Genomic DNA, 18,972 nt, shown 5'->3' with positions numbered 1-18,972 from the left:
TAATCGGTATATGAACTAAATATCGCAATCATCGCCGGCAAGATCTATCAAAATGAATACATTGTTGAATTAGGTGTAATGGAAAACATATTGTGACTATAAGCTGACCCCCTGTGATAGGGGAAAATGCTGAATCAGTGTTTGCGCAAGTATATTCTAAGTGATACAGGTTAGGGGAGTATACGGGAGATATGGTGATAATAAATCGGCTGAGATGTGAGATATGTTACATTCATGATGACCACTGTATCCCCAGGCTTTGAGATAGAGATAGATATATATATATATTTTATATATATATATATATATTATATATATATATATATATATATATATATATATATATATATATATATATATATATATATATATATATATATACACACACACCAATGTATCTAGTGTTCTTGACAGATTAGTAGTGGAACGCACAAAAATTATATGCGCATGAGCAGTGACGTCAGCGTGCTGTGGAATGCATGACATTATGAGATGCGCATTAACAGTTCATCAGTTCCGGACATGCGCTGTAGATGGAACGCACGCTGCCGGCAGCCATATAGGAATAGACCACATGTGACCGTCTCACCCCAGCTGAATCGGTAAAGTATTGTTTATGAATTAGGGGATTTCCGGTATTTATGATATACTAAAAAAATGCACCTGGCGCTGCCCGGGTATAAAGTGTCAGTGTGATAATTAGATTTGTCCCAAGGTGCCCAGGAGGCAAATCTATGCCCTTGTTTTTTGTTAAAGGGAAATCGCCAGGAGCCCTATATACCCCTTTATACGCTATATACCCTGACAGTTCTGCTTTGTTTATGTCAATTGTAGATTAGAAATAAACTAAAAACTTTGAACATCCTAAACACCTAATAGCAAAACTGAGATGTCATCATGTGATCAGACTGTATACAGAGCCTGGTTATATACAACATTGTGTTATTTACAGAGCCTGGTTATATACAACATTGTCAGTGTTATATACAACATTGGCAGTGTTATACAGCAGTGCTTATCAAACTGTGAGGCGGGCCTCACCAGTGAGGATCCCCGTAGTTGTTGGTGAGGCCCAGCTGGGGAGCCAGGTTTCGCAAAAGCAACCATGATCTGCACAGTCCTCCATTTTAGCAACATTATTAATATATTTTGTACTAATTTATTAGTATATAGAGCTTGGGAGAACGGTAAAAGGTAGCCCTAGAATTATTTTCAGCTTTTAAATGGACTTTCGCCACAGATAATGAGGCCCAGCATCCTCTTGGTCAGTCTCGTGAGGCCCAGGCATTGCCTTGGTCTGTTGGGTGAGGCTCCAGTAGAAAAAGTTTGAGAAGCACTGTTATACAGTATACAGCCTGGTATACAATATTAACAGTGTTATACTGAGCCTGGTTATATACACCATTGGCAGTGTTATATACAACCTGGTTATATACAACATTGGCAGTGTTATATACAGCCTGGTTATATACAGCATTGATAGTGTTATGCTGAGCCTGGTTATATGCAACATTGGTAGTGTTATGCTGAGCCTGGTTATATACAACATTGGTAGTGTTATATACAGCCTGGTTATATGCAACATTGGCAGTGTTATATACAGCCTGGTTAGATACAACATTAGCAGTGTCACATACAGCCTGGTTATGTAAAAAATTGGTAGTGTTATGCTGAACCTTTTCATATACAACATTGACAGTGTTAGTGGAGGTCCTGTATACATGTTGTGTATAGTTCTGGGGTCCTGTATACCTGTAGTGTGTAGTTTGGGGGTCACCCCCCCTGTGAGGACAACACAGAAGAGATTTCAAAGTTTCTGTATACACTCCCCCCCCCACACTGCAGGTAGCCCCCGTACTGTATACACTCCCCCCCTCCCCCCTTGCAGGAACTCCTATACTGTATAAACTCCCTCTCTGCAGGTAGCCCCCATATTATATACACTCCCCCTACAGGTAGCCCCCATACTCTATACACCACCCCCCTTTGCAGGTAGCCCCCATACTCTATACACCCCCCCCCCTTTGCAGGTAGCCCCCATACTCTATACACCCCCCCTCCCCTTGCAGGTAGCCCCCATACTGTATACATTCCCTAACACTCCGCTACCGTATACTTTCTCCAACAACACCACCTGGCAGGTAAGTCCCTTACTTTATACACTGTATATACACTGTACACTGTTAGGGTGCCTTCACACCTACCGGATCATCTGTTATTCCAGTGTCATTCAACCCTATGACACTACATACTCGCAGTGGGACATCCCGCTGCGAGTATGTAAATTAACCCCCTTGGTGGCCGGAGCGTAACTTACACTGACAGAGGCAGCCATCATCCCGCTCGCACAGACCGCTGTTAGATGGTGCAGGCTCCCCCCCAGTGTGTTCAGCACTGTGCTGCTGCTGCCGGGCACGGCTCTCCTCACGGCTCTGGAGGCTGCACACACCGCTCCAGCTTGCTTCTGGGGGGGGGGGGGGCGGGGGGACTTCCAGAGCCGTGAGGAGAGCCGTGCCCGGCAGCAGCAGCACAGTGCTGAACACACTGGGGGGGAGCCTGCACCATCTAACAGCGGTCTGTGCGGGTGGGATGATGGCTGCCACTGTCAGTGTAAGTTACGCTCCGGCCACCAAGGGGGTTAATTTACATACTCGCAGCAGGATGTCCCACTGAGAGTATATAGTGTCATAGGGTTGAATGACACTGGATCCGCAGCGGATTTCGCTGCAAATTTGCAGCGTGAAATCCGCTACGGATGCGGTAGGTGTGAAGGCGCCCTTACTTTATTTATTTCTGTCGATCTGTTGTGAGGCAGCCGCCCTAGCAACCAATCAGATTCCAGCTCCCTGTGAAAATGAAAGTAGTAATTCTATTGGTTGCTGAGGCTTCCAACTGCCATTACTGCTGGAGAGCTTAAGCTAACAATATCACCTGTGTGTGCAGTGTGAATATTCTCCCATTCATCTCTATGGGGCGCTCTTACCCCTCCCCCTCCCCATTCTGTACATCTGGTAAGGATAGAACCTTAATGTTCTTTTTGTCTATTTCCTTGCAGTTTGTTTTTCTATATTATTGTAGGAGGTTTATATTTTGTATTGGTATTTTATTATTTTTCCTCTGTGTCATCACTGCGGTTGATCTATAATGTGGATTAGCACTTTATATTTTTAGTTTTTTTTTTGTTTATGTATATACATGAGATTATGGCATGAATTATTGGTATATATTAGCACTTTATTTTAGGGTTGATTGGTATATGCATTTATATGAAACTATGGTATAAATTACTGGTATACTAATACATTAAGGCTATTTTGCATTTGCACCTTATTGGGAACAGGTTTGTTCATGCATATATATGAAATTATGATACAAATTATTGGTATGTTTATATATTTTTGGTTATTTTGCATTTGCACTTTATTAGGAACAAGTAGGACATAGCATCGAGACCCGTATGGACATTTAAAACAAAATAATTCTTTGAGTATTTATATATTGTGGACCCCATAATATTACTGGGGTGGTTCTCCAGAGTTTATTGCATCTGCTTCTTTGTACAGTCTCACCCTTATGGTTTTTTTTAAAATGTTTTATTTGTGTGTCTAGCTTTATGTAAAGGATGAATTTATGTTAAATAAAGTTTATATATTTTTTTGATTAATTTGTGGGTGCACTTATCAGTTTGTCTTTTTATCTTTTGCGTTGTTCAAACCTCAACGCTGCCATTGCACCCTCGCCACCCCAACGCTGCTGCACCCTCCCCACGAACACTGCCACACCCTCACACCCCAAAGCAGCCACTGCACCCCCATGGCCCAACGCCGCCGCAGGTACAGATAACTACAGATAATCCCAGACGTTGCTATTTTGTCTGTGCAACCTGCTGAAATCCTCTGTGGCAGCTCTAGCAGCCATCTGTACCTTCAGGTCAGTCTTGTTGCTCTCCAGCTCCTTCAGGTCAGCAGGTACAGTGTGGACTTCCTTCAGTTGGTCCTCATAGGTCTTCACTACTTCCTCAGCTCCGTGTGTGTTTCGGATCACAAGGTTTATTGTCTTCAGTCTGAAAAAAACAGAGATAAAAGCTACGGACACCTGCAAAAAGCATTGTTATTCCTACCTTGTACTATGGTCGGATAATACTTTCTCCAGAGGTCTGAATAACCTCTTCAGTGCGGTGGGAAAGCTCTGTATGTACAGCCTATAGTAAAAGGCCTTGTGTCTGCCCTCCTCTCTCTACAGCCTGTGAAAGCTCTGTATACACAGCCTATAGTGAACTGCCTTGTGTCTGCCCTCCTCTCTCTCTCCAGCCTGTGAAAGCTCTGTATGTATACACAGCCTATAGTAAACTGCCTTGTGTCTGCCTTCCTCTCTCTCTCCAGCCTGTGAAAGCTCTGTATGTACAGCCTATAGTAAAAGGCCTTGTGTCTGCCCTCCTCTCTCTCTCCAGCCTGTGAAAGCTCTGTATGTATGTACAGCCTATAGTAAACTGCCTTGCGTCTGCCCTCCCCTCTCTTTCCAGCCTGTCAGAGCTCTGTATACACAGCCTATAGTAGACGGCCTTGTGTCTGCTCTCCTCTCTCTCTCCAGCCTGTGAAAGCTCTGTATGTATGCACAGCCTATAGTAAACTGCCTTGTGTCTCCAGCCTGTGAAAGCTCTGTATGTACAGCCTATAGTAAACTGCCTTGTGTCTCCAGCCTGTGAGAGCTCTGTATACACAGTCTTGAGTAGACTGATTTGTGTCTCCAGCTTGTGAAAGCTCTGTATACACAGCCTATAGTAGACTGCCTTGTGTCTGCTCTTCTCTCTCCAGCCTGAGAGCTCTGTATACACAGCCTTGAGTAGACTGACTTGTGTCTGCTTCTCCTCTCTCCAGCCTGTGAGAGCTCTGTATACACAGCATTGAGTAGACTGCCTTGTGCCTGCTCTCCTCTTGCCCTCCAGCCTGTGAGAGCTCTGTATGTACAGCCCCTAGTAGACTGCCTTGTGTCTGCTCTCCTCTTTCCCTCCAGCCTGTGAGAGCTCTGTATACACAGCCTTGAGTAGACTGCTTTGTGCCTGCTCTCCTCTCTCCCTCCAGCCTGTGAGAGCTCTGTATACACAGCCTTGAGTAGACTGCTTTGTGCCTGCTCTCCTCTCTCCCTCCAGCCTGTGAGAGCTCTGTATACACAGCCTTGAGTAGACTGCCTTGTGCCTGCTCTCCTCTCTCCCTCCGGTCTGTGAGAGCTCTGTATACACAGTCTATAGTAGACTGGCTTGTGCCTGCTCTCTTCTCTCCTTCCCGTCTGCCTGCCTGCTCTCCCCTCTCCCTCCGGTCTGTGAGAGCTCTGTATACACAGCCTATAGTAGACTGCCTTGTGCCTGCTCTCCACCCTCTCACCAGCCTGTGTAAGCTCTATATACACAGATTATAGTAGACTGCCTTGTGTCTGAATTTGTACGTGTGTGTATGGAGGGGTGGGTCACTTACTTATCTAGGTAGATGGAAGACAGGCTGTAGACCTGGTCCATCTTCTGCACAGTGATGTCATGCTCAGATCTCAGGACGGGTGCAGACGCCCCAAGGTCCGACTGGCTCAGGATCTTCCGGGTCTTCTCGGTCACCTTGTCCAGATTCTTCTGAATTGTCTCCAGTTCAAAGTGAATTTGCTGCAAAAACAGAAGAAAACAAAATGAAGAGGAGAAGATACAGAGCGTACGGTGCCCCCTGTAAGAGCAGTCACTCTAGAGCTCTCTATTGTAAGAGCAGTCACTCCAGTCACTCCACCCACCCCGGAGCTCGGTAAGAGCAGTCACTCCACCCACCCCGGAGCTCGGTAAGAGCAGTCACTCCACCCACCCCGGAGCTCGGTAAGAGCAGTCACTCCACCCACCCCGGAGCTCGGTAAGAGCAGTCACTCCACCCACCCCGGAGCTCGGTAAGAGCAGTCACTATAGACCCTCACACTCTGTGGACCTGGAGCTCTCTTTGGTGAGAACAGTCACTATGGACCCCGGAGATCTCTTTGGTGAGAGCAGTCACAATAGACCCCCACGCTCTCTGGACCCCGGAGCTCTCTTTGGTGAGAGCAGTCACTATGGACCCCGGAGATCTCTTTGGTGCGAGCAGTCACTATAGACCCCCAAGCTCTTTTTGGTGAGAACAGTCACTACGGACCCTGGAGCTCTCTTTGGTGACAGCAGTCACTATGGACCCCGGAGGTCTCTTTGGTGAGAGCAGTCACTATAGACCCCACATTCTGGACACACCTGCTGGTCTCCGATCCTCTGGGAACACTCTCGGACCGGATCTTTATCCAGGGGGCTGCGGATCTTGCTGACGGTGCGGGCCTCACAGCCTTCGAGCTGCAGCTGGATGTTCTTCAGCTGGGAGATGTAGTTCTTACATGTGCTCTCATCCTGCTCTCCTGCAGACACAATGCACACTGTGAGGATGACCTGACCTTGTGCACCTCCAGGGCGGCGCTCTCTTACCCCCTTACTCCCCTGTTACCTCTCTCCAGGCTGCGCAGCAGGGTCTCGTACTTCTGGTTGCAGGAGTTGTATTCCCTCTCGATGTTCATGCGGTCGTCCGGGTGGAAGTTCTGTGAATCCTGGCTTTCCCGCATGAAGTCCTGGTAATGAAGCTCTAGGTTCCTGAGGATCAGCTTATACTCCTCCGAGGTCATGGAGCGGAACTGCAGGGAACCGAGACCGATCAGTGCACACGTGTGGTAACTATGTCAGTACATACACTGGGTGGGGGGACATGTGTGGTAACTATGTCAGTACATACACTGGGTGGGGGGACATGTGTGGTAACTATGTCAGTACATACACTGGGGGTGGGGGGGACATGTGTGGTAACTGTCAGTACATACACTGGGGGGGGACACATGTGGTAACTATGTCAGTACATACACTGGGGGGGACACGTGTGGTAACTATGTCAGTACATACACTGGGGGGGGGGGACACGTGTGGTAACTATGTCAGTACATACACTGGGGGTGGGGGGACATGTGTGGTAACTATGTCAGTACATACACTGGGTGGGGGGACATGTGTGGTAACTATGTCAGTACATACACTGGGGGTGGGGGGGACACGTGTGGTAACTATGTCAGTACATACACTGGGGGTGGGGGGGACGTGTGGTAACTATGTCAGTACATACACTGGGTGGGGGGACATGTGTGGTAACTATGTCAGTACATACACTGGGGGTGGGGGGGACATGTGTGGTAACTATGTCAGTACATACACTGTGGGTGGGCGGGACATGTGTGGTAACTATGTCAGTACATACACTGGGGGTGGGGGGGACGTGTGGTAACTGTCAGTACATACACTGGGGGTGGGGGGGACGTGTGGTAACTGTCAGTACATACACTGGGGGGGGACGTGTGGTAACTATGTCAGTACATACACTGGGGGGGACACGTGTGGTAACTATGTCAGAACATACACTGGGGGGGACACGTGTGGTAACTATGTCAGTACATACACTGGGGGGGACACGTGTGGTAACTATGTCAGTACATACACTGGGGGGGGACACGTGTGGTAACTATGTCAGTACATACACTGGGGGGGACACGTGTGGTAACTATGTCAGTACATACACTGGGGGGGGACACGTGTGGTAACTATGTCAGTACATACACTGGGGGGGGACACGTGTGGTAACTATGTCAGTACATACACTGGGGGGGGACGTGTGGTAACTATGTCAGTACATACACTGGGGGGGGGGGACGTGTGGTAACTATGTCAGTACATACACTGGGTGGGGGGACATGTGTGGTAACTATGTCAGTACATACACTGGGTGGGGGGACATGTGTGGTAACTGTCAGTACATACACTGGGGGTGGGGGGGACATGTGTGGTAACTGTCAGTACATACACTGGGGGGGGGGGCGTGTGGTAACTGTCAGTACATACACTGGGGGGGACACGTGTGGTAACTATGTCAGTACATACACTGGGGGGGGGGACACGTGTGGTAACTATGTCAGTACATACACTGGGGGGGACACGTGTGGTAACTATGTCAGTACATACACTGGGGGTGGGGGGGACACATGTGGTAACTATGTCAGTACATACACTGGGTGGGGGGACATGTGTGGTAACTATGTCAGTACATACACTGGGGGTGGGGGGGACGTGTGGTAACTATGTCAGTACATACACTGGGGGGGGACACGTGTGGTAACTATGTCAGTACATACACTGGGGGTGGGGGGGACGTGTGTGGTAACTGTCAGTACATACACTGGGGGGGGGGACGTGTGGTAACTGTCAGTACATACACTGGGGGGGGGGACACGTGTGGTAACTATGTCAGTACATACACTGGGGGGGGACACGTGTGGTAACTATGTCAGTACATACACTGGGGGGGGACACGTGTGGTAACTATGTCAGTACATACACTGGGTGGGGGGACATGTGTGGTAACTATGTCAGTACATACACTGGGGGTGGGGGGGACATGTGTGGTAACTATGTCAGTACATACACTGGGGGTGGGGGGGACACGTGTGGTAACTGTCAGTACATACACTGGGGGGGGACGTGTGGTAACTATGTCAGTACATACACTGGGGGGGACACGTGTGGTAACTATGTCAGTACATACACTGGGGGGGGACACGTGTGGTAACTATGTCATTACATACACTGGGGGGGGACACGTGTGGTAACTATGTCAGTACATACACTGGGTGGGGGGACATGTGTGGTAACTATGTCAGTACATACACTGGGGGGGACACGTGTGGTAACTATGTCAGTACATACACTGGGGGGGGAATGTGTGGTAACTATGTCAGTACATACACTGGGGGGGGGACACGTGTGGTAACTATGTCAGTACATACACTGGGGGGGACACGTGTGGTAACTATGTCAGTACATACACTGGGGGGGGGACACGTGTGGTAACTATGTCAGTACATACACTGGGGGGGGACACGTGTGGTAACTATGTCAGTACATACACTGGGGGGACATGTGTGGTAACTGTCAGTACATACACTGGGGGGGACACATGTGGTAACTATGTCAGTACATACACTGGGGGGGACACGTGTGGTAACTGTCAGTACATACACTGGGGGGGACACGTGTGGTAACTATGTCAGTACATACACTGGGGGTGGGGGGGACGTGTGGTAACTGTCAGTACATACACTGGGGGGGGGGGACGTGTGGTAACTGTCAGTACATACACTGGGGGGGGGACACGTGTGGTAACTATGTCAGTACATACACTGGGGGGGGACACGTGTGGTAACTATGTCAGTACATACACTGGGGGGGGACACGTGTGGTAACTATGTCAGTACATACACTGGGGGTGGGGGGAACGTGTGGTAACTATGTCAGTACATACACTGGGTGGGGGGACATGTGTGGTAACTATGTCAGTACATACACTGGGGGTGGGGGGGACATGTGTGGTAACTATGTCAGTACATACACTGGGGGTGGGGGGGACATGTGTGGTAACTGTCAGTACATACACTGGGGGGGGACGTGTGGTAACTATGTCAGTACATACACTGGGGGGGACACGTGTGGTAACTATGTCAGTACATACACTGGGGGGGGGACACGTGTGGTAACTATGTCAGTACATACACTGGGGGGGGACACGTGTGGTAACTATGTCAGTACATACACTGGGGGGGACACGTGTGGTAACTATGTCAGTACATACACTGGGGGGGGACGTGTGGTAACTGTCAGTACATACACTGGGGGGGGGGACGTGTGGTAACTATGTCAGTACATACACTGGGTGGGGGGACATGTGTGGTAACTATGTCAGTACATACACTGGGTGGGGGGACACGTGTGGTAACTATGTCAGTACATACACTGGGGGGACACGTGTGGTAACTATGTCAGTACATACACTGGGGGGGGACACGTGTGGTAACTATGTCAGTACATACACTGGGGGGGACACGTGTGGTAACTATGTCAGTACATACACTGGGGGTGGGGGGGACACGTGTGGTAACTATGTCAGTACATACACTGGGGGTGGGGGGGACATGTGTGGTAACTGTCAGTACATACACTGGGGGGACACGTGTGGTAACTATGTCAGTACATACACTGGGGGGGACACGTGTGGTAACTATGTCAGTACATACACTGGGGGTGGGGGGGGACGTGTGTGGTAACTGTCAGTACATACACTGGGGGGGGGACGTGTGGTAACTATGTCAGTACATACACTGGGGGGGGACACGTGTGGTAACTATGTCAGTACATACACTGGGGGGGACACGTGTGGTAACTATGTCAGTACATACACTGGGGGTGGGGGGGACACATGTGGTAACTATGTCAGTACATACACTGGGTGGGGGGACATGTGTGGTAACTATGTCAGTACATACACTGGGGGTGGGGGGGACGTGTGGTAACTATGTCAGTACATACACTGGGTGGGGGGACATGTGTGGTAACTATGTCAGTACATACACTGGGGGTGGGGGGGACATGTGTGGTAACTGTCAGTACATACACTGGGGGGGACACGTGTGGTAACTATGTCAGTACATACACTGGGGGGGACACGTATGGTAACTATGTCAGTACATACACTGGGGGGGACACGTGTGGTAACTATGTCAGTACATACACTGGGGGTGGGGGGGACACGTGTGGTAACTATGTCAGTACATACACTGGGTGGGGGGACATGTGTGGTAACTATGTCAGTACATACACTGGGGGGGGACACGTGTGGTAACTATGTCAGTACATACACTGGGGGGGACACGTGTGGTAACTGTCAGTACATACACTGGGGGGGACACGTGTGGTAACTATGTCAGTACATACACTGGGGGTGGGGGGGACGTGTGGTAACTGTCAGTACATACACTGGGGGGGGGGGACGTGTGGTAACTGTCAGTACATACACTGGGGGGGGGGACACGTGTGGTAACTATGTCAGTACATACACTGGGGGGGGGACACGTGTGGTAACTATGTCAGTACATACACTGGGGGGGGACACGTGTGGTAACTATGTCAGTACATACACTGGGGGTGGGGGGAACGTGTGGTAACTATGTCAGTACATACACTGGGTGGGGGGACATGTGTGGTAACTATGTCAGTACATACACTGGGGGTGGGGGGGACATGTGTGGTAACTATGTCAGTACATACACTGGGGGTGGGGGGGACATGTGTGGTAACTGTCAGTACATACACTGGGGGGGGACGTGTGGTAACTATGTCAGTACATACACTGGGGGGGACACGTGTGGTAACTATGTCAGTACATACACTGGGGGGGGGACACGTGTGGTAACTATGTCAGTACATACACTGGGGGGGGACACGTGTGGTAACTATGTCAGTACATACACTGGGGGGGACACGTGTGGTAACTATGTCAGTACATACACTAGGGGGGGACGTGTGGTAACTGTCAGTACATACACTGGGGGGGGGACGTGTGGTAACTATGTCAGTACATACACTGGGTGGGGGGACATGTGTAGTAACTATGTCAGTACATACACTGGGTGGGGGGACACGTGTGGTAACTATGTCAGTACATACACTGGGGGGACACGTGTGGTAACTATGTCAGTACATACACTGGGGGGGGACACGTGTGGTAACTATGTCAGTACATACACTGGGGGGGACACGTGTGGTAACTATGTCAGTACATACACTGGGGGGGGGGGGACGTGTGGTAACTATGTCAGTACATACACTGAGGGGGGGGGGCGGCGGGGGAGGCGAACTCGTCACATCCTCACATGTCCCCTAGAAGAAACTTTACAATGAACGATGACTGACCGTGACCAGTGTCCAGGACTGGATGAGCTGCATGTCGCGCAGCAGGTACTGGTAAGACAGAAGACTCTTCAGGTCGATGTGCAGACTGTGCCACAGGGTGAGAAGGGTCTGGTGGCTGCTGTCCAGCCTGTGAAAAGATAAAAGACCATGAGCACAACACCCAGGAACATCCCTGCCATAAAGCAAGAACACACAGCGCACCGAAATATATCTATGCCATAAAGCGAGAACACACAGCACATCAGGGAACATCCCTGCCATAAAGCAAGGACAGGCAGCACACAGATAAACATCCCTGCCATAAAGCGAGAACACACAGTGCATCAGGGAACATCCCTGCCATAAAGCAAGGACAGGCAGCACACAGATAAACATCCCTGTCATAAAGTGAGAACACACAGTCCACCAAGGAACATCTCTGCCATAAAGCAAGAACACACAGTGCATCAAGGAACATCCCTGCCATAAAGCAAGGACACATCGCAAACCCAGGAACATCTCTGCCATAAAGCGAGAACACACAGCGCACCGAGGAACATCCCTGCCATAAAGCGAGAACACACAGAACCGAGGAACATCCCTGCCATAAAGCAAGAACACACAGTGCATCAGGGAACATCCCTGCCATAAAGTGAGAACACACAGCACATCAGGGAACATCCCTGTCATAAAGCGAGAACACACAGCGCACCAGGGAACATCCCGGTCATAAAGCGAGAACACACAGCGCACCAGGGAACATCCCTGCCATAAAGCGAGAACACACAGCGCACCAGGGAACATCCCGGTCATAAAGCGAGAACACACAGCGCACCAGGGAACATCCCTGCCATAAAGCGAGAACACACAGCGCACCAGGGAACATCCCTGCCATAAAGCGAGAACACACAGCGCACCAGGGAACATCCCGGTCATAAAGCGAGAACACACAGATCACTGCGGTAAAGCGAGGGCAGGCGTGGCCTCATTACCTGCTGACTGCTTCCAGAGCCTCCTTGTTGGGGGGAGGGACGATGAAGCAGACGGAGGGCACCAGGGCGTCGCTCCCGGACGAGTTCAGCACCTTCCACTTGTACGGTTGGGAGTTGTTGACCAGGAGACACTCGTCGCCCTTATGTACTGTGATCTGTGGGGAGGAGACGGGTGTGACCTGGGGGGAGGAGGAGGATGGCAGCTGCACCTCTTCTGTTACAGTGTATCAGTGCAGACAAATCAATACCCCACTATCCTCTGTGTATCTAAGCTGATGTGTGTATCCACCTCTCTGATCCTGACTGTAACAATGTGGTGACACTATAGACCGAGATCCCATGCGGGGCCACCGCGGGATAAGGATTCCTCTCTGGATCAGTGTAGGATCCTGTGCGGGACAACGATTCCCCTCTGGATCAGTGTGGGATCCTGTGCGGGACAACGATTCCCCTCTTGATCAGTGCAGGATCCCGTGCGGGACAACGATTCCCCTCTGGATCAGTGCAGGATCCCGTGCGGGACAACGATTCCCCTCTGGATCAGTGCAGGATCCCGTGCGGGACAACGATTCCCCTCTGGATCAGTGCAGGATCCCGTGCGGGACAACGATTCCCCTCTGGATCAGTGCAGGATCCTGTGCGGGATAACAATTCCCCTCTGGATCAGTGTAGGATCCCGTGCGGGACAACGATTGCCGGGGGAGTGTTCAACCCACAACCCAGCTGGAAACGGTCGGATGCAGTATCGCAATATTCCAAGGAAGTCTTTGCAAGAGCAGTTACCGGCACTACCACCTTTATGCAGTTTGGTTCATATATATGAAGATAGGAGTTATACTAATAGTGCCGCTATGGTGGTGCTCACTGCGCGGATCGCAAGGCAACATGTGAACAGTCATCAACGGAGAAAAAATGCCAGGGCACTCACCAGTCAGCATGCTGTATTCTTTATTATTCGATGTGCATCTTCATGCAGATAAAAGCAGGCAGCGGGGTGAACGCTAGACACCCTTCACCGGACAGCCGTTTCGCGTCTCCACGCTTCGTCAGCCGAATAATAATAAAGAATACAGCACGCTGACTGGTGAGTGCCCTGGCATTTTTTCTCCGTTGATGGCAATATTCCAAGGGTTATTAAAAGCAATGCATTCCGGCCCCCACAATGCAATAGGGCCTCTCAAGTTGTTTGTTACTCCACCTGCGCTGATCCAGAAGGGAATTGTTGGTCCATTGATGCTGCATGGGATCCCAAACTGATCCGGCCCCTGGCCCCGCATGGGATCCGGCCCCTGGCCCCGCATGGGATCCGGCCCCTGGCCCCGCATGGGATCCGGCCCCTGGCCCCGCATGGGATCCGGCCCCTGGCCCCGCATGGGATCCGGCCCCTGGCCCCGCATGGGATCCGGCCCCTGGCCCCGCATGGGATCCGGCCCCTGGCCCTGCAATTCCTTGTTATCTCTATGTAGAGGTCAGAGGTGACAGAATGGCCCTGGTGGTGGTGATGGGGATGGGGTCATGGGATGGGATAATGTCACACTTCTATGACATTATCCACACTGGATGTGCAGATCTATTACTGCAGGACATGCAAACTGCATCACCCACATAGCTGATCAGCTCCACATTCACAGAGATCCTCCATGGGGGGGGGGGGGGGGTCAGTGTAGGGCTCCTCTATGGGGGAGCAGTGTAGGGCTCCTCTATGGGGGGATGGGGCAGTGTAGGGCTCCTCTATGGGGGGATGGGGCAGTGTAGGGCTCCTCTATGGGGGGATGGGGCAGTGTAGGGCTCCTCTATGGGGTGATGGGGCAGTGCAGGGCTCCTCTATGGGGGGTGATGGGGCAGTGCAGGGCTCCTCTATGGGGGGGTGATGGGGCAGTGCAGGGCTCCTCTATGGGGGGGTGATGAGGCAGTGTAGGGCTCCTCTATGGGGGGTGATGGGGCAGTGCAGGGCTCCTCTATGGGGGGATGGGGCAGTGTAGGGCTCCTCTATGGGGGGATGGGGCAGTGCAGGGCTCCTCTATGGGGGGATGGGGCAGTGCAGGGCTCCTCTATGGGGGGGGGGGAGGGCAGTGCAGGGCTCCTCTATGGGGGGGTGATGGGGCAGTGCAGGGCTCCTCTATGGGGGGGTGATGAGGCAGTGTAGGGCTCCTCTATGGGGGGATGGGGCAGTGTAGGGCTCCTCTATGGGGGGATGGGGCAGTGTAGGGCTCCTCTATGGGGGGATGGGGCAGTGCAGGGCTCTTCTATGGGGGGTGATGGGGCAGTGCAGGGCTCCTCTATGGGGGGGTGATGGGGCAGTGCAGGGCTCCTCTATGGGGGGTGATGAGGCAGTGTAGGGCTCCTCTATGGGGGGATGGGGCAGTGTAGGGCTCCTCTATGGGGGGATGGGGCAGTGTAGGGCTCCTCTATGGGGGGATGGGGCAGTGCAGGGCTCTTCTATGGGGGGTGATGGGGCAGTGCAGGGCTCCTCTATTGGGGGTGATGGGGCAGTGTAGGGCTCCTCTATGGGGGGTGATGGGGCAGTGCAGGGCTCTTCTATGGGGGGTGATGGGGCAGTGCAGGGCTCTTCTATGGGGGGTGATGGGGCAGTGCAGGGCTCTTCTATGGGGGGTGATGGGGCAGTGCAGGGCTCTTCTATGGGGGGTGATGGGGCAGTGTAGGGCTCCTCTATGAGGGATAGGCAGTGTAGGGCTCCTCTATGGGGGGGCAGTGTAGGACTCCTCTATGGGGGGGGCAGTGTAGGACTCCTCTATGGGGGGGGGCAGTGTAGGGCTCCTCTATGGGGGGGGGGCAGTGTAGGACTCCTCTATGGGGGGGGGGGGCAGTGTAGGGCTCCTCTATGGGGGGGGGGGGGCAGTGTAGGGCTCCTCTATGGGGGGGGGGGCAGTGTAGGGCTCCTCTATGGGGGGTGATGGGGCAGTGTAGGGCTCCTCTATGGGGGGGGGGGGGCAGTGTAGGACTCCTCTATGGGAGGTGTAAAGTGTAGAGCTCCTCTATGGAGGTTGGTAGGGGTCCCCCTGTATTGCGTACCTCCATCTGCTTGTAGTCACACACGGCCTGCACGGGTTGCTGCCCTTTGGGGGGGTTGGCAGGGCTGCGCGGTTTCAGCTGCACTATGCTCTTTGCCCGCTTGGCAAGGCCGGAGATTTGCCCCTTGTAGTCGGTCAGCTGCTCCTTCTCGTCCTGTGTGTATAAGTGGATGGCAGCGTTATAATAGGGCATGTGACTGGGGCGGCCACCATGGTACCTGCACACATGGCACACTCACCAGACTGTCCTGCACCAGATCCTCCAGCCGGGTGACTGTGACGGAGCGGTCACACGTGTACTTCCGCCGCATGTTCTCCTGAATCTTCTTCAGATGCTCCTCGGCTTCTTTTACATCTGCAAAGAACTAAGGGGGAGAATGTGAGGTGACGGGCGATGATTACAGCCCCCGCCTCCGGCCTACTCACCCCCCCCCAGCCTCCTCGCCCTCATACCTGGAAGTACGCCGTGTTCTCCTTCAGATGAGCCTCAATACAGCAACAAAGCTGAAGCATCCAACTCCATTGCGTCTGCAGAGCCGCCTGGAAGGCCTGAAGGAGAGAGGAGCATCACACGGGGGCCACACACCACAGAGCCCTGGGGGCCACACACCAGGTATACAGTGCCCTCACCTCTATTGTAGTCCTCCCAGGATGGTCCTCCCGCAGGAGACGGTCACCGCTGCTCTGGATTTCCTTTATCTTCTTCTCTTTCAGTTCAAGCTCCCGCATCAAACCCTGAAGACAGAGGAAGAGTAAGGGTATTATTACACAAAACGATATTTGGCCGTGTAATAATCAATATCGCTCCATGTAATAAATACAACGATCATTGACTGATCGTTGATATAGGTTTCAACCTATAATTGTCGGACGCCGACCGTGCATCGCTACGTGTAATAGCGATGCGCGGCTGGCGACTGACGATATACATTACCTCTCCAGGCTGCAGGGCTCCTCTTGCGGTCTTTTTCTGCCCGGGTCCCGCGTGCTCTAGCTTCAGCCGGGGAGAAGATCGCAAGAGGAGCCCTGTAGCCTGGACAGGTAATGTATAAAGTAAAAGCAAGGGCTGCAAGGACATCGGTAACTATGTCCCTGCAGCCCTTTTTAAATGATATTCGGGCCGTGTAATAGCCCGAATTTTGATTTAGCAGATCGGCCCTCGTTTATAGTTATTATTGGGCCTTCATCGGCCCGTGTAATACTACCCTAAGAGGTGGATTCTGTGACCTCCATCTACTCTGCAAGATCTCTGACCCCCGGGTCTGATCTCCTGTGTGATTACACGGTCTGATGCCCTGTGTGACCCCCCTGGTCTGATCCCCTGTGTGATCCCCTGGTCTGATCCCCTGTGTGACCCCTGGGTCTGATCCCCTGTGTGACCCCCTGGTCTGATCCCCTGTGTGACCCCCTGGTCTGATCCCCTGTGTGACCCCCTGGTCTGATCCCCTGTGTGACCCCCTGGTCTGATCCCCTGTGCGACCCCCCTGGTCTGATCCCCTGTGCGACCCCCCTGGTCTGATCCCCTGTGCGACCCCCCTGGTCTGATCCCCTGTGCGATCCCCCTGGTCTGATCCCCTGTGTGACCCCCCCCTGGTCTGATCCCCTGTGTGACCCCCCCCTGGTCTGATCCCCTGTGTGACCCCCCCCTGGTCTGATCCCCTGTGTGACCCCCCCCTGGTCTGATCCCCTGTGTGACCCCCCCCTGGTCTGATCCCCTGTGTGACCCCCCCCTGGTCTGATCCCCTGTGTGACCCCCTGGTCTGATCCCCTGTGCGACCCCCCTGGTCTGATCCCCTGTGCGACCCCCCTGGTCTGATCCCCTGTGTGACCCCCCCCTGGTCTGATCCCCTGTGTGACCCCCCCTGGTCTGATCCCCTGTGTGACCCCCCTGGTCTGATCCCCTGTGTGACCCCCCTGGTCTGATCCCCTGTGTGATCCCCTGATCTGGTCTGATCCCCTGTGTGACCCCCCTGGTCTGATCCCCTGTGTGACCCCCCTGGTCTGATCCCCTGTGTGATCCCCTGATCTGGTCTGATCCCCTGTGTGACCCCCCTGGTCTGATCCCCTGTGTGATCCCCTGATCTGGTCTGAGCTGTTATGTGTTTCTATTGCTTGACATCATGTTTGAGCTCACTGGATTTGATCGCCTAGTAATCTCATAGTCTGATCTCTTATGTCATCACCTCCAGTCTCCCGTGATCCCTACTGAGATCCCATGGTAACAAATTGAGTGAATGAAACGGCATCGCAGGAGGGATATATATATATATATATACACATATATATATATATATATATATATATACACACACACTCACCGGCCACTTTATTAGGTACACCTGTCCAACTGCACGTTCCCACTTAATTTCTAATCAGCCAATCACATGGTCAAGACAATCTCCTGCAGTTCAAACCGAGCATCAGTATGGGGAAGAAAGGTGATTTGAGGCCTTTGAATGTGGCATGGTTGTTGGAGCCAGAAGGGCTGGTCTGAGTATTTCAGAAACTGCTGATCTACTGGGATTTTCACGCACAACCATCTCTCGGGTTTACAGAGAATGGTCCGAAAAAGAAAAACCATCCAGTGAGCGGCCGTTCTGTGGGCGGAAATGCCTTGTTGATGCCAGAGGTCAGAGGAGAATGGGCAGACTGGTTCCAGCTGATAGAAAGGCAACAGTGACTCAAATAGCCAACCGTTACAGCCAAGGTAGGCAGAAGAGCATCTCTGAACGCACAGTACACAGTATGGGCTACAGCAGCAGAAGACCACCCCGGGGGCCACTCCGCTCAGCTAAGAACAGGAAACTGAGGCTACAATTTGCACAAGCTCATCGAAATTGGACAGTAGAAGATTGGAAAAACGTTGCCTGGTCTGATGAGTCTCGATTTCTGCTGCGACATTTGGATGGTAGGGTCAGAATTTGGCGCCAACAACATGAAAGCATGGATCCATCCTGCCTTGTATCAACGGTTCAGGCTGGTGGTGGTGGTGTCATGGTGGGGGGAATATTTTCTTGGCACTCTTTGGGCCCCTTGGTACCAATTGAGCATGGTTGCAACGCCACAGCCTACCTGAGTATTGTTGCTGACCATGTCCATCCCTTTATGACCACAATGGACCCAACATCTGATGGCGACTTTC

General features: G+C 52.0%; 1 protein-coding gene across 25 annotated transcripts in view; it reads right to left on the bottom strand.

Moving 5' to 3' along the window:
* The window catches only part of PLEC (plectin), a 297,784-nt gene that overhangs the window by 22,579 nt on the left and 256,233 nt on the right, over positions 1-18,972 (bottom strand). For 18 of the 25 annotated variants that reach the window (XM_069956882.1, XM_069956883.1, XM_069956892.1 and 15 more), the window contains 10 exons: positions 16,461-16,565; positions 16,284-16,379; positions 16,070-16,195; positions 15,832-15,984; positions 12,799-12,977; positions 11,828-11,954; positions 6,495-6,678; positions 6,251-6,408; positions 5,472-5,650; positions 3,925-4,063 (listed from right to left, as the gene is read on the bottom strand). In XM_069956882.1, coding sequence (XP_069812983.1) covers positions 3,925-4,063; positions 5,472-5,650; positions 6,251-6,408; positions 6,495-6,678; positions 11,828-11,954; positions 12,799-12,977; positions 15,832-15,984; positions 16,070-16,195; positions 16,284-16,379; positions 16,461-16,565 — 1,446 coding nt within the window. The remainder of the gene's footprint in view (positions 1-3,924; positions 4,064-5,471; positions 5,651-6,250; positions 6,409-6,494; positions 6,679-11,827; positions 11,955-12,798; positions 12,978-15,831; positions 15,985-16,069; positions 16,196-16,283; positions 16,380-16,460; positions 16,566-18,972) is intronic. The other 7 variants (XM_069956901.1, XM_069956887.1, XM_069956880.1 and 4 more) reach the window with 1 other exon arrangement.

This window comes from Dendropsophus ebraccatus, chromosome 2 (genome assembly GCF_027789765.1).
Source record: "Dendropsophus ebraccatus isolate aDenEbr1 chromosome 2, aDenEbr1.pat, whole genome shotgun sequence".
Taxonomy (NCBI): Eukaryota; Metazoa; Chordata; class Amphibia; order Anura; family Hylidae; genus Dendropsophus; species Dendropsophus ebraccatus.
Note: the sequence above shows the minus strand (reverse complement) of the source record. Positions and strands in the feature narration are given on the sequence as shown.